Source organism: Myripristis murdjan, chromosome 8 (genome assembly GCF_902150065.1).
Source record: "Myripristis murdjan chromosome 8, fMyrMur1.1, whole genome shotgun sequence".
In the NCBI taxonomy this organism is placed as follows: Eukaryota; Metazoa; Chordata; class Actinopteri; order Holocentriformes; family Holocentridae; genus Myripristis; species Myripristis murdjan.
Window position 1 is genome coordinate 21,569,234 of NC_043987.1, and position 15,765 is coordinate 21,584,998.

Here is a 15,765-nt window from a genome sequence, read left to right on the forward strand (position 1 = left end):
CAAAATCCTCTTGGCACCTTAAGTTTGTGTAATTGGTAACACTTTACAATAAGAGTACAACAATTAATGTTAGTTAACTTAATGCTGTAATGGTTAATTAACTGTTAGTGAATGATTATTATGGCATTTACTAATGTTAATAATATCTACAATAACCCTTAAATAACATAAATTAATACCTTAGCATGAACAGCATTAGTACATGATTCTTAAACACATTAGTTGACGGTTAGTTAACTGTTACTTAATGTTTATTACCTGTTGCTTAATGTTTATTACAGCATTAACTAACGTTAATTGTTGTACTCTTATTACAAAGTGTTACCGTGTAATTACCTAATTACTCATAACTAAAAGTATCAGGTGATTGTGAGTGATGAGTATAACGGTTTGACATTACGAGAGAGAGAGAGAGAGAGAGAGAGAGAGAGAGAGAGAGAGAGAGAGAGAGAGAGAGAGAGAGAGAGAGCATGCCGACTCATTACACACACACACACACACACACACACAAACACACACATACTGTAGGGGTATTCCAGCGGGGGCATGTCTCTACTGCCTCTCCTTATTTACTTCATCCGTATATCGATCACGAGAACGGAGCGTCACACGCGCAGCAGAGCTCTGACATCCAGCGCGCCATCCTGGGATTAAACCACACAGGACAATAAGGAATTCTTTAAAATATCATCCAATGAGTGGAAGTACATTTCTACGACTTGTGGGTTTCATCCTCAGCGCGACAGGTAGGGTGTTTTTTTTTCCCTATGTCTTTGCTATTCAGTGTGTTCTTTAACGATGACCATAAATTATATTACAAATTATATTATCTAGGGTCTGTCTCATATTATTGTTTATCTAAAATCCTGTCAAAAGTAACATATGCCTTTCAATCGCGGTCTTATTTTTTCACTCGGAGTGAAAAAAGATAAAGAAAAAGAAGGGGGAAAAAAGCCTATAATTTTTTTTTTTTTTTGACTCATTTCCGAAATTCATAACACCGTTAACTACAAAACGCCGTTATCAGCGTGGTTATTGTCGTTACCATTGAAATAGCTACAGGTTGAAACTGCCATATGTCAGTGCACAACCTCATTTTTGCCACAAGAGAGCGATGTCATAGTCACAGAGATATCAGACCACCACTTTTGCACTAAGTGATAGTGAAAGCCAAGAAAAGCTGGGGTTGACATCACCACCACTAAAAGGAAAAAGTACCTATGTAAAGTACCTGACTTGTACAGGTCTAACGTATAGCCTATAGGCTTTATGTCTTTAGGCTCTCACACGAAAGTAAAAGACATTTTAGAGGGAGCCTACACAAACAGCCCACAGTAGCCCGTACATCTGTGTGAAATCAGAAACACGTATCAAATAATTATAGCTGTCCCACAGACCACAGATACCATGAAGCATAAAAGGTCACAGTAAACCCACTTATTTCAGGACAAGTACAGGAACACTACAGTGATGCTTGCTAAAGGTTTTAACAATGCCTGGATTGTATTTAAAAATGAACAACTTGTTCTACTTTTGAAAATGTTCACAAAGTATTCCTCTTTGGTCTTATCTCCTAAACAGATGTTAGATGTGCAAAGCTTTGCAGAGTTTGTTGCTGGGTGTAGCTGTATTTATATTCAAACCTGCTTGGATTATTTATTCACAATTTGGATAACATTGATGGAATGATGAAGTAAAACAATCACCACTGTAAATATAAAAAATACCATTTCAGGGAAAAAAAAAAGTCTTAAGTCGTTTTTTTTTTCACTCCAAAGGCCCTATTTTTATGTAACTTGCATTAGTTTAATATAACTTTTAATTATGTATTATTTGAATAAAGGTCACAGAGATCTCTATCAGCCGAGAAAGAAAACTTTGTTCCACAAATGCTCTGTGGGTTTTCTCTCCACTACATCACGGCCCACAGAGGAGTAGGGTAATAACACAAGAAACAAAATGAAAATCATACATTCTAATGCAACTGGCAACTAGATGAGTCCCATTTGCAGTCTTTAAAATGAAGAACCAAGAAATAAATTTTGGATGAGTAGGCTAAGTCCCATTTTGTGAGCAAACACAGTCTTTACAGCTTTCACTAATACTGGAAGAAGCTAAAAAGAAAAGTGGAGCTTGATTGCATTTAGAATTACCAATCCTAAAAGAAATAGTTTGTGATTATCACATTTATCAATCAAATCATATTGCTGAGTGTCCCCTTTGAGGAAGATTACCATTAAATACAAAACTAGACCTGCTATTTTCAGCAGTATGCTGAAACATATGATCATGATGATGATTATGATTGTGATTATGATTATGTTAGAGGATGGTTAGACTGTCGAGTGTGCAACAATCTTCTGTTTTATGTCCTTTCACCCATTTTCTTTTGATTCCCTGTAACTCATTCTCAAGGACAGGCTGACATGGACAACACACAGACAAAACAGTGCACTGTAAACACACTGAAATGCAGTTCACTCAACTTTTTAGATTGAGACAAAATATTAATGAGCTAAGTTCATAGTGGACACAAGTAGAAACTGAATATGTTATATGAAAGGGGACAACATTTGGATCTTTTTACTCATATTGTTGGTTGTTTGTGCTGTGATAATCGCTGAGTGGTGGCCATAGTTTACCACCTTGTCATTTACCCCTACATCTCTGACATTACATTAAAACAAATCAGCAAAATTAAATGTTTCCCTCAAGTGTGCAAATACATGAGTCTGCACTCTGTGACATATCCTTTGTGCATAATTGTGACATTTGATACTTTCTTAGAGTGCATAAGTATGCACTGACTCCCTCATAAACAAGAAATGAGATGTGAGTCATGTGTCTGGGTGATTATGCTGGATATGAATCACAATTGATTAGTTGATTGAATATATTAATGGGACTAACTAAAAAACGGACCCTGGGTGTGTTCAACATATGTACTGGATATGATTTTAAAGAGATATTGTTTTTTTAAAAAAAAGATAGGATTGATATTTCAGAGCTAAAGAAGATAGTACTTTGTAATGTTGAATACAACTGAGTAAATGAGAAAAGTTACGTACTTATTTACTTACAAACTAAACCTACTTGTGAGATTGCTAGTGAAATTAAACATGGATACTCTTCAGAAAATAATGTCATGTATGATCTGTTAAGGAGAAAAGGGTCACTGTGTGCTCAGGTTACCTCAGGCATACTGCCACTTTGTACTGGGACAGGTAGGTTTGCTGGTCTGGAGGAGCAAAATTGAACCTTCCCAGTGTGTGAACTGGGAGACGTAGAAAATGAACACCATTTTCTTTTGTACTGTCCCTTTTGTGAGAATATTCATAATATCGCTTTTGGTAGATAGATATGGATGACTCAAAGTTGTTGTTTAAAAATGTTTCAATTGGCAAATTACTGAGAGAAGGCTTGGGATACAAAAAAGAGAGCACTATATCAGAAAACATATGGCATAGAGTGAAGCTGTTTCTTTTTTTGAATTTGTGTAAATGATCATGTGCTGTTTACTCTTGCATTCTGTAAAGGTGTTTTATAGTCCTGTATTCATTCATTTATACTGTAGGTGTATATGCCTCCTGTCCCATTGAGCTGAACCCCCCCAGAGTTGTGGTGAAATATGGAGACCCCGTCTCAGTCAACTGCAGCACATCACTCACAGAGCATGAAGGAATGGGCTGGGAGTCCCCAGTTGGAGGTGTTGGTCTAACAGAAAATGTTGACTATCTGACCTGGACTGTGCCGAGGCTAACACAGTGGTCCATCGCTCCCAAATGCTTCATCAACCCACCAGAGCCAGAAGAACAGTGTCTAGAGGTCCTCCAAGTTGTCCTTTACAGTGAGTTGTCTTTTTATCTGCTTTGCACAGGATGGGACTATGCCTCCGTGCTACAGCTGTTTTTGATAACCTCTGCTTGTATCAACTTTAGCTTTTCCAGATAAGGTCACCATAAGCTCCAATGCTGGACCTGATGGTTTGATGAATGAAGGGAAGACGTACCACTTCACATGTAACATCCAGAAAGTAGCGCCAGTTCGAAACCTCGCCATGAAGTGGTACAAAGGAGAGACACTCATCAAAACTGACTATTTTGACAATCTCAAAAAGGAACCAGTGAATCAGCCAGCTGTCCTCACCTTTATACCCAGTAGAGATGACAACAATGTCCAAGTCAGATGTGAGGCTCATCTGGACCTGGGGCCAGAAACACCTCACCTGTCTGCCACTTCACCAGAATATTCTGTTTCGGTTCTCTGTAAGTGTATCATACATGACTGATTTATACTTAAGATTTAAGTCAACTCGGCCTCAGAAAGAGAGACATTTTAGTGTAAGATAGCTTGTTTTTGACCATACATTTGCTTGCCTAGAGTGTTTGGCAAGTCAGAGTTTGGATTAAAATTGCTATTCAATTTTGCTGTTACATAATATGCGCTATGCAAGATGAGATATGCCAGCAGCAAGCAATCCACAATAACTGCATCCTGTTATGGGATGTTGCCACTTGGTGGAATTGCAGTTATTCATGGTCCACAGCCGTAATTTGTCTCAGACCACACAGCTGTAATCAGACCAAATAGCCCAATGCAAATCTTAAAGGGGACGGTAACATTATGTCGGAGATTTCTCATGCATTAGCAGTGGATAATTCACATCTTAGTTGCTTTTTATTCTGTTTTAAGAAATATAAAGTTGTGTTAATGTTTTATTATTCCCCTCTCTTCAGATGGACCGGATATAACCTGTTCTGATATTGACATATTGGAAGGAGAGGCTTTGGCGGGGCGATGTTCTGTGGCAGGAAATCCCGCCCCTCACATTAGCTGGCTGAAAGATGGACGGCCCATAAACCCTAATGTCACACTGAAGAGGGAGGATACAGGGATGTACACCATTACAGCTGAGGGTTTGACCAACGCCAGCCAACCTTTTCATGTCTCTGTGTTGTGTGAGTGTCACATTTATATGATGCATATCATAGCATATACCACATTAGACCCCACAAAGCCAGTTCATTCAATATTATGCCATGCCAAAAACAGATACTTGTACTGTGTCAGCTTGGACTAGCTGACTCCGATATAAGAAATATTTTGTTTTTTGGTTTCAGATGGACCAGAAATCACCTGTTCGGATACATACAGTGCAATGGAGAATGGTTTTCTCAACCTGGCCTGCGCTAATGGCTATCCTCATCCCACCATAACCTGGTACAGAGATGATGACGAGGTGCACCTTCCAGAGGTCCTAACCAAAGATGATGAAGGGTCGTACACGATTGTTGCCTCAAATCAACTTGGAAATGTCAGCCATACATTGTACATTAATATCACGTGTAAGTTACTGTGACGTGAAACCTATTTAATGATCCCCAAATACAAATCAAAAGCACAGGCACAGGTGTTTCTAAGTGCCACACCAGTGATCTTCACTGTTGGTCTAACACTTGTCCTCATCCTGTTGTTGCCTCTAGACCCACCATCGGAGATCAAGGAGCTAGAGAACACTGAAGTTGAGGTCGGCTCCACCACGGTGCTGAAGTGCTCTTCCACGGGCAACCCGCGGCCTGTATATTCCTGGAGTTACTACCAGGATGCCAATGTGTATGTGAAAAATGAAGATGGGGTGTCCCTCCTGCACATCCGCCATGCCTCTGCAAACAACAATGGCTCCTACACGTGTAAAGCCTCCAACAGTTTCGGAAACGTCTCTAAAACAGTCGTGGTCACTGTAAAAGGTAAGGTCAATATAATGCATTACTCAAGGTGACAGTCATATAATAATCAGCCTGATGCCGTTGGTAGCCTTGATACATTAACTGATCACACTTCGGTTATGGCCTGGAAATTATGGTGTAACTACTTTGTATTTATGGGGTCATTATATGGCAACCAAACCAAAATCTTGAGAATTAAGAGTTAACATTTTTGTAATAATGAAGGACTTGTTAAACAGTTATGGAGGCTTTTGTTGTATTGACAACATATGAAAAAACATACATGCAAGGTTAACTATTGGAGGTAACCCCCCCAAACAAAATGGTTTTGTGACCCTATAGTTGCTTTGTTTATACCCCATAATTACAAGAGTTTCACCTTAACTACACCATATTTATTTTAATAAGTTCCTGATTATCACAGAAATGTTAACCCTTAATTCACCAGAATTTGGCTTGTCACCCCAAAATTACACCATATAATTTACAAATAAAGTGACACCTTAATTTGCATGATGATGATGTTGTCGATGTTGTTGCTTACAGTGTGCAATATAGCCTCGGGGTGAGAAGTATTACGTTTTTTTTTTGTTTTTTTTTCACAAGTAGGTTAACTCTGTAACCTTTGTGAGATGTATCCCAGTGTATGCCACCCACAATTATATATATGGTATTCACATAAGGTTTGCAATAGCCTTGAGTAGGCCTACTATTTTTTGTTTGTTTGTTTGTTTGTTTGTTTTTTGTTTTGTTTTGTTTTTTTAACAGTCTGTCATGCGTTTTTGTCTATTTGTTTGTTTATTTGTTTGGGACATTTCATTAGATGTGCACACCAAACCATCCATGCAGCCTAAAGTGTGTCCTGTAACTTGCACTGTGCACTGTATAAGTGTACAGTAATAGGTTTACATTTATAGAAACGGGCGACTGTGCTGTGCAGCCGAGCGTGTGGGGGAGGGCTGTTTCCTGTCCTGCCTTATCGTGAATGGGAACCACAGCTTAGCTTTAGCTTTGTCCCAAAAAACTCACCCAGTCGTCGCTGCTGCTGCTGGCGCGTCCGCTGAACTTGAAGGGAAGGAGGAAAACTTCTTGAGGAGCTCAGGAGAAAGAAAAAAAAAAACGGAAACTGCGCGACCGCTATTGAGGAAAAAAAAAAAAAAAACACTCAAACTTTCCCAATGGAGGATTTACACTCTGTCCGTCTCCTTTCAATCGTTTTGACTCTGGAGTTGCTGTCGCTTTCTAACGGGTCACAGACATCAAGTAAGTAAAGCTCTCCCTCGTTTCCTTTCCCGGCGAGGCTGAAATAAGCGAACAGAAATAGACTTGACACACACTGTTACTTTGAAGCGAGATGTTTGGTGGCTGTTAATGATGAGGAGGCGAAACAAACGCCGCGCTGTTGAGACGAGAGGCGCTCCAGCCGTGTGAAGCACACTGGAGAGAATCTCTTTGAAATTTATGAGGCATTTTATACTGCTCATATTGTCTGAGGAGAAACCAGTGACATGAACGCTAATGCAAAGTATTGCTATAGGGGCGTATGGGGCGTTTGTCGTACTCTTTAGTGAGTTTTAACAGCGACCTTACAGTTTGTATAATGTGATTTATCTCCTCTGTTATAATTACAGGAGTCTTAGAGTAATTGTATATGATGCGATAGGCCTATTTGAGTTGTATACATTAGGACTGCCAAAGTACATTTGTGGAGGAGTGCAGGATTTAAAGTAAGGGAGGACAAATATTTGGAAAATCTCTGACAAAGACTAGTTGGGATCTAGTGCCCACTTGGAGGGGATGGGTGGGGGACATGTTTCCTGACCCTTTTCCTGTACTTTTAGTCTACTGAGTCACAGCTTTTGTTCTCCACACATGTGACTTTTCACCACTTATTCTTTTTCCATCCACAGCACTGGATGTGGAAATGTGTTATCATGATGAGATACGTATACAACAGACTTTGCAATAACACTTTTTCCCCACCCGCTCTATATGCAACAGGTGCAAGAGCCGAATGCCCCATCAAAATAACTCCAGACAGGATGGTGGTACCATATCAACACCGGGGCGTGGCGACGTGCAAGCCTGTTTCCGACATAGCCTCAAACGTCAAAGCACTATACTGGCAGGCTTCACAGGGCAACATCAATGGCACTCAGTGGTCTAACACCCAAGACAACTGGGACGCTCGGCCTGTCTGTGTTGCAACATTTGAGGGAATCGGAAAGTGCGAGAAACATTTAGACTTTACCATGTACAGTAAGTATGAATGGTTTCTCTTTCCTGTCCTTTTCTGTATCCAACAGCATCAAATCTAAACAGTTTTCTCAACATTTTACATCATTCTGATTTGTGTGACGCTATTAAATTTGCCCCCAAAGAAACACCAGACAGCGTTTCCATCCGTGCTTTGAATCACACGGGCCCGATGATGGTGGAGGAAGACTACCAGCTGCAGTGTGATATCATCAGCATTGCTCCTGTGCAGATCCTCACCGTGATGTGGTACAGAGGAAATGAAACCATCAAGAGCAATGGTGGGCAACCTTCCCTCACACTGTAGGCTACACCCTCTCTGTGGCTATTATATTGGCGATTTTCAGCTCAGAAAACCTCAGTTGATGCATGTCTCGGTATTTGACTGCTTTCAAAAATATTCTAAAAATCGATCGATGGCCATTCGGTTTGAGAATCAGTGTTTTGGAAATTCTGCGCATTCACATTGTTTGTGTTCACACTGTCATGGCCTGTTTATCTTTTATTTGTTTTATCTTATAGTCCAACAGTCAAATGTCAAGTCTTGATATCTGCTGATGCTAACAGAGTAAAACATGTCTTGTACAGCAAGAAAATGATATCCTCACAATCTTAAGCAAAATACAGAATCATGACATTTATATTATGCTAGCCCGGACATGATGACTGAATTTTTGAGGATAATGTATCGTTACTGTATAATCACTCCCAAACCGTCCTTCATTTGGATAAGGAAGTTACTTAATGCACCTCAGATGCTTTGTTTTGCTTTCACTCAGATAGCGATACGCCTCAATGATGAGCCTGTGCAGAAAAAAAGCAGTGTCCCTATGAAAAAAAAAATGCCATATCGTATCAACTGTGTCAGATGACTGTTTGGTTTTCTTTCCTCAGTTCTCAGACGTTTCTTTCCCCTCTTTTGGCCAGCAGGCACACTGCGAGTGACCGGCTGCCCACAGGACGACAAGACGGGCTGTGTGATCAGGGCACCAGTGAACGTGACGTCCACCATCAGCATCAGGCTGGACAGAAGTCACAGTCGGGTGGAGTTCAGGTGTGAAGCTCAGCTGGACCTCGGACTAGAGGGACGACAGCCTCCTGAGACCAAGAGCTCCGTTCCTCTCGACGTCACGGTCCACTGTAAGAACCATAGTTTTATTGTGCTCTCTGTGTGTGTGTGTGTGTGTGTGTGTGTGTGTGCTTGTGCATGGGCTAGTGCTGGACAATTTAGGCAAAATCAAATATTGCAATAGCTTTGACCAAATACGTCAATATTGATTTTTTGACAATATTGTCGGGATGGCTGTCAGTGCTTTCGTAAGATATTTACACACAAAATAGAATAACAGAATAACAATCATTCCTAATGAGGATATGATGCTCGAGCGGGTAGAGACAATCAATAAAACAGCAAGAGCACTCTTAATAAGTTCACAAAATTGCATTACTTTACTATAATACAGCCTGTAAAACCGGAAAAAGACATCGCTTATGCCTTATCACAATATTACAATATATGAAATCCAAGATGATATCTAGCTTTACATCACGATATTGGTATATCATAAAGCCCCAGTGAGCGCACACTAGGTGGGGGTGTTAAAGGTGAATACCACTGAATTTCAGCTTTGAAATATAACAGCTATGTCCTCAGAAAGCCAAGTCAGTATTCATGAGAATTTTGCCATAACCAGAAACACGAGAGAACTACTACTACTACTTTACTTTTATTGTCAGACACGAGTCTGAAATTTGTCTTGCACCTTGGTAGCTCCATTTACAAACATTTAACATGACACAAACATTTAACATGACATTTTACAAACAGCATTATACAAAAAAAAAAAAAAAAAAAAACACATCAAACAAGTCTAATCTTATGAAACTGTGGAACTCTGTATCTTCGGTTTGATGGTAGTAATTTATATTCACTGGTCAGGACGTGGTTGGGGTTCAAAACAATGCTGTTAGCCAGCCTCAACATGTTATTGTGGTAGGCTGACTCATAAAGTTCCACAAGTGGCTGACCCACAATCTTAGAGCAAAAGAAGAGCAAAAGAAGAGCGCTGTATGTCCCACCCCTCTGATCCATGGCATCACACTGGCAGTACTGTTCTCAATGAATGGGACATGATCTGACCCAGGATAATTTTATAGGGATCAGGAAACATTTTGTGACTCAACACATATGCCATTATGATAATATAACACTGACTTTAATGTTAAAATTCAGATAATACTCAGTGTGCATTCACTGTGGATGGAGTGACATCCTCACTTGTTTGACTCTTGTCTTTTCACCATCAGGAGAGAATGCTTCATGTGCACAAATACTGATTGAGCTGTCTGAAGCCAATATTTATTAATCATTTCCATAAATATTAACCTTTACAAGAACGGTATACTTGAATATAAGATGTGTAATATTTCAGTGTATAACCCTCTCTTTTCCTTACTTGATAATATTGTGTCTAACTCTTTCAGGTTAGAAGACATGTTTCTATCTGCCCAGTCCTATAATTATGTAGTTCATACTGCTGTCCAGGATCAGCCTAACATATTATAGTCCAGTCATTTTATAAAAAAAAAACCTAGGACAAATTGCAAGAGAAGCAAACTCAACTGATTTTGTATCCTCAGTATGTCCTGAGTGAGGGAAAAAAAGTCCCAAGGAATCCCATTGGTGGAAAGTTTTGAAAATCACCTATATATGACCATATAATACCAAAAAACACCCTTTTTAACAGACAGGTGAACGGGGTTCAAAGTTTGACTTTCAGATATCACTATAACAATTCACAAGTTGGTTACACACACAGAGACAAGAAAAAAAGTCAATTACAAGTTCTTTGAATTATTCTGTTTACACATGCATATCACACATTATCTGATTTGATATGCGCTAATAAGGAATATAAGGAATAAATGCATGATTGAACAGATATTTAAACAGTGAATTAAAAGGTTACTATATAAATAGCAACCTTTTAATTCACTGTTTAAATATCTGTTCTGGCATTTATTCCAATTAGCGCATATCACATCAGATGATGTGTGATATGAATGTGTAAACAGAATAATTCAAAGAACCTGTAATTGACTTTTTTTCTTGTCTTTGTGTGTGTAATCATCTTGTGAATTTTTATAGTGATATCTGAAAGTCAAATTTTGAACTCTGTTCACCTGTGTGTTAAAAAGGGTGTTTTTTGGTATTATATGGTCATATACAGGTGATTTTCAAAACTTTCCACCAATGGGATTCCTTGGGACTTTTTTTCCCAACTCAGGACATACTGATAATACAAAATCAGTTGAGTTTGCTTCTCTTGCAATTTGTCCTAGGTTGACCCGAATTTTGGCCTAAAATTACTGGAATATTAGTGCTATCAAATAATTCATTTTTTAATGGCAGTTAATCTTAGAATTTTACTAGTTAATTCTTTATTAGATTAATCACATTTTTGATTTCATCATGTTGTATTTTGCAGTTCAGAAAGTAGCAGCTCAGTCCCACAGAAAGCTAGAGAGGCAGCTGGGACAGGACTTTTCTGTTTGAACTGTTGTGTTTGTTTGACGCCCTCTTGATAAGCAACTAACAAATAAACAATGATAGCTCAAGATATAAGGTAATAATTCGGTCACAGTCACGGCTGCCGATTAAAGTTAGATTTTCTGTCATCCACAGCATATCCAAACATTTTTTTGTTCAATTCAGTGATACTTAAATTTCACTTGACACAAAGCGCACATTACTGTGGCCACCTGGGAGTCTTTTAAAATGAAAAGAGCCATTCAGTGTCATAGTGGTGTCCGTTTTCTCCGCTGCCACGAGCTGCTACTGGAGTGGCACCTGTTATGTGCCTAACATTAATCACATGCGATTAACACATTAATACTAACAGCCTGAATTCCTGTACTGTAATGCCTCTTGGATTGTTGCTTTTTAATACTTTTTGATCTCATGCTCCTGTCTCTCCCTGTCCCCTCAGATAAGCCGATCATTAATGCCACAAAACTTCCGACGAGAATACCGGTATTCAGAGGTTATCCTGAAGACTTGGTTTGTGAAGCTGAGGGTCACCCAACACCGAAGATCCAGTGGTTCTACAGCTCAGAAAACGTGATCCGTGTGTCTGAAGGCAAACTCACTGTCTCTGAAGCGGGCCTGTACACCTGCAACGCCACTAATGAAGTCGATTCCAGCATCCTTGTGGTGGAGGTGATTTTAAAAGGTAACAGCACATTTAACCTAAACGTTTACTGTGTGGTTTTGGGAGGGAAACTTGAGCCTCTGGTGAAAATCACGGACCATAACAGTTCATTTCCCCCCGAAATAAATAAAATGCCCTGTTGGGGAACCTGGCAAATTTCAAGCAAATAAATGAGCATGTTATTGTGGTTGTTGACACTGAGATTTTTCCCCAATGATTGCATGATGTGGCTCTATCAACAACCTTACATCTGGACCAAATGCAAGAAAAACAAAAAAAGGGAAATTGACACAAGTGCATGAAAAGTCAATGGAAGGGCCCAAATAGAGCAAGATGGATGCAGTTGAACAAATTCAGGCAAACAAGCATCTGTTTGAGCTGAACAATTTCACCTTGTGAGACAAATTCACCTGGTGAGGTAGAGTGAAAGACAGTCAGCTTCAAACAGGATCCAGGCATCTCTACATTTATTTTCAAAGGTGACAGAGAGTTCATAGTCATGCTGTGTCATTTCTCCGAGCTGACACAGCGTAATTCCTGGAAAGAGACAGAAATAAAAAGGGGATGGCAGAAGGCCACAAGATGGTTGATTTTTGTTTCAGTTTTAGAATGCTTAGCTACATTTTCCTTCTTCAATTTGTGCCAAGTGTTAAATTTTGTCACTAAATGTGAGCAGATTTTCATAACCTTCATTTGCACCTCTGCCTCGAGGTAGCACTGTTGCCTCTTTGCAAATCCATTGGTAGAAACCGAGTACAATTTTGAGAATGAAAAGTTGTGAAGATGTCAGTGTTGTCACAGAGTTGGAGAGGGTGAGTTGAATTTTAGCACCATTCATGGATTGACATTTGATTTTGTCCCTTTTATTTATAGAGGACTACCTGCCCATCATAGCAGGATTGGTGGCCATCACAGTAGTGGGCATCTGCATCATCTTCGCCGTCATCTACTCCGTCTACTACAAGAACACCAAGATGCGCCGCTACAGTCTGAAAAACCCCAAACTCAGCACCCAGAATGGCAACGTAGCTCACAACGGCTTTGACGTACAGCTCCCCATGACCAAACTGTCTTAGCAGCACATCTATTTCTAGTACAGAACATGTCTGACCACTCTGAATGAGGAGCCCCTCTCACCCACCAGAGACTTCAATGGTAAAGGGGCTGAATGCCACTCAGTCAGCTGGCTGACTCTGGACTTTAGACATTTGGGAAATACCTCTTGCAGTCCTCCAATACTTAACACACACTGTTGTCACCACAAAAAGAGCCCAAATATATTCTTGTTTTACCATTTATTTAACAACCTGATCATCAAGCCAGTAAATGTCAGCTTGTAGTGCAGGCTGTCACACATGCTCCTGGAGTTTGCCTGTTTCACTGGACAGAAAGAAGAGGAGGCGCAAAGACTGAAATTTTAGTTCGACTTGACAGAGAAAAAGCTTTAGTATCTTGTCTTTTTTTTAAAAGCACAAAGGGAATCTTTCCCATTTAGATTTTACTGTAAATTTTCCATGACAGACTAGCACAGAAAAACGACATTATGACAACACGAGGACATGACTAATGCACAGACAAGACAAACCAGCGAACGGAGGGAGGGGGAGTTTTACAGTGTTATTTTATTTTATGCATGTGTTTCTATTCAACACATAGTGTGTTTATAGGAACACATGGATGCACATGATCTTACATCAACACATGCTTTGCTCCAACACATAAATTTATATTTTTTTAACCAAACATTACAGGAACAGACAAGATGGTTGAGACCTGGAGTGAATATTGTGAATCCAACAATAAGCATGTTACAAAGAGAAGAGGGCAAGATGTTAAGAGTCCGGGAATCACCATGTTGTGCCCTATAAGCCATTCCCTCCACTGTCCAGATATGCCAGAGATGATGCAGCTTACCCGAAATCTTAAACATTTGGACAGTGATACTGAATTCCTCCAAATTCTGCCCCGCGCAAGTGTGGTGAATGAGATACCCAGGTCTTGCTCCTGTCTTTTCTGTTTCTGGATATTGCTATTAGAGAAGGAAAGGTGAAGATGCTTATATACTGTATACCTGGCACCATTCTCCTGTCATTTGCAAGTTTTTTAGGCTGTTACTCAGATATTGATGGCAACCTACTGTGTATGCATACCCTTTGAGATTATTTAAATGCAATTAAGAGAGAAAAGGGGGGATTCATTCAGACTGAATTTTTATATCATTTCTGAAAAGTATGAAGTATGGTGGCGCCCACAAATGGAGAATAGTGTTAATGGATTATTCAGCCTTGCAATAGGTTTGGCACAATACCATTATGCTGCTAGAGAAATAGATTTGTTACAGATTTGTAGCAGCACAAAGGGAATCTAATGTAAATATGAATGTCTTCATTGTCTTTGGTTTCAAAGTTACATCTTGGATTCTTTGTTTTGTTTTCTTCTCATGAAACCCTCATACACACAAACTTTGATAAATTACCGCAGTTACTAGACAAATGACACATTATTGTGGCACCAAGTTGCACGTGATAGCCAGAGATTGCTGGTGTGGTGTGTATAGGACCCCACTAACATGAGGCGCACTATTTCCTTTTCATCTCTTCCTTGCATAACTTAAATTATGACATTTAAGCTGTGCTTGATTTGTGGACATTGTTGTCTGCACCTATCAAGTCCAGTTGTTTTTTTTGTTTTTTTTTCCCAAGCCTCTGGCCTTGGGGTTTTGGAGATGTACTTTGATCTGTATCATCTGAATCCTTCAAATGAATGACTTTGGTGATTACAAACTAGTGCCTACTGCAATTGTACAGTCAGAAAATAGTATGCAGATGTAAAATGTGATATTTATTTATGAGAAACAAAGATGAAGTCAGTGTAAATGGGCACAAAGTGGATTTACTTGCATAAACTATGCAAGTAAGAGAAGATGCCTGCACCTTGACATGTGTTGAGGTCGATAACTGCAAATGATGGGAGGGTAGTTGTTGGTGTGAGGAGGTTGTGCCTGATAATAAGTAATTACTGGTCTTTGAACGACTTTGTAACCCATTTGTGCATACTGCTGTAAATTTTCATAACTGTTTGGTTTAAAACAAAATTTTATATTAAAAAGTTGGCTTTTCAATGAAAGTGCTGTGTTACTGAAAGTGAAACTGTACACTTAATATGGTAACAATTACAAACAGAAATGTGTGTGATCGATTTCTTAATTTCCTCACCCTTAATTCACAAATTAAGACATTCATTTGACATTAAGACACTAGTTTAAAAAAAATTCAAAGTAGCATTTACAGCATTTCAAGTCAATGCATGGCAAAAAAAAAAAAAAAAAAACATTTGTTTAACATTGGTCTCCTGGTAATTCCAGTGGTTTCGTTTTGTAAATGAAACGAAACTGGAAACTAAAATCTACATTTTATATAAAACTTTTTATATTTGCGGCGTCTTATCCCAATCGCCGATATCAACAGTAACCACAACTTTTACATGTCAAATTTGCTTCCTGTATGTTGCTTCCTTGTTTAAGGATTGTGCTACGTAATTATGGGTTTTGATGACCTGCAGCGATAACGTTT

At 39.2% G+C, this 15,765-nt stretch overlaps 1 protein-coding gene across 2 annotated transcripts; it reads left to right on the top strand.

Moving 5' to 3' along the window:
* The first annotated feature begins 581 nt into the window (after positions 1-581).
* On the top strand, positions 582-15,317 carry LOC115364197 (hemicentin-1-like). 2 transcript variants are annotated; one of them, XM_030058659.1, is made up of 11 exons: positions 582-746; positions 3,575-3,847; positions 3,939-4,265; positions 4,737-4,958; positions 5,121-5,345; positions 5,484-5,747; positions 7,728-7,985; positions 8,108-8,263; positions 8,910-9,122; positions 11,972-12,214; positions 13,067-15,317. In XM_030058659.1, the coding sequence occupies exons 1-11, from the start codon at positions 695-697 to the stop codon at positions 13,267-13,269; spliced, it is 2,436 nt and encodes an 811-aa protein (XP_029914519.1). In that variant the 5' UTR covers positions 582-694; the 3' UTR covers positions 13,270-15,317. The 2 variants fall into 2 exon arrangements, with proteins under 2 accessions (XP_029914519.1, XP_029914521.1); XM_030058661.1 differs by having other exon boundaries at positions 8,913-9,122.
* Positions 15,318-15,765: the final 448 nt, after the last annotated feature.

Excerpts from the sequence above, each read along its gene's own strand:
- LOC115364197 (XM_030058659.1), top strand. The coding sequence starts at position 695 with ATGAGTGGAAGTACATTTCTACGACTTGTGGGTTTCATCCTCAGCGCG. Across the intron at positions 3,848-3,938 it reads CCTCCAAGTTGTCCTTTACA|CTTTTCCAGATAAGGTCACC; the intron begins GTGAGTTGTCTT and ends TATCAACTTTAG. Across the intron at positions 7,986-8,107 it reads TTTAGACTTTACCATGTACA|AAACACCAGACAGCGTTTCC; the intron begins GTAAGTATGAAT and ends TTGCCCCCAAAG.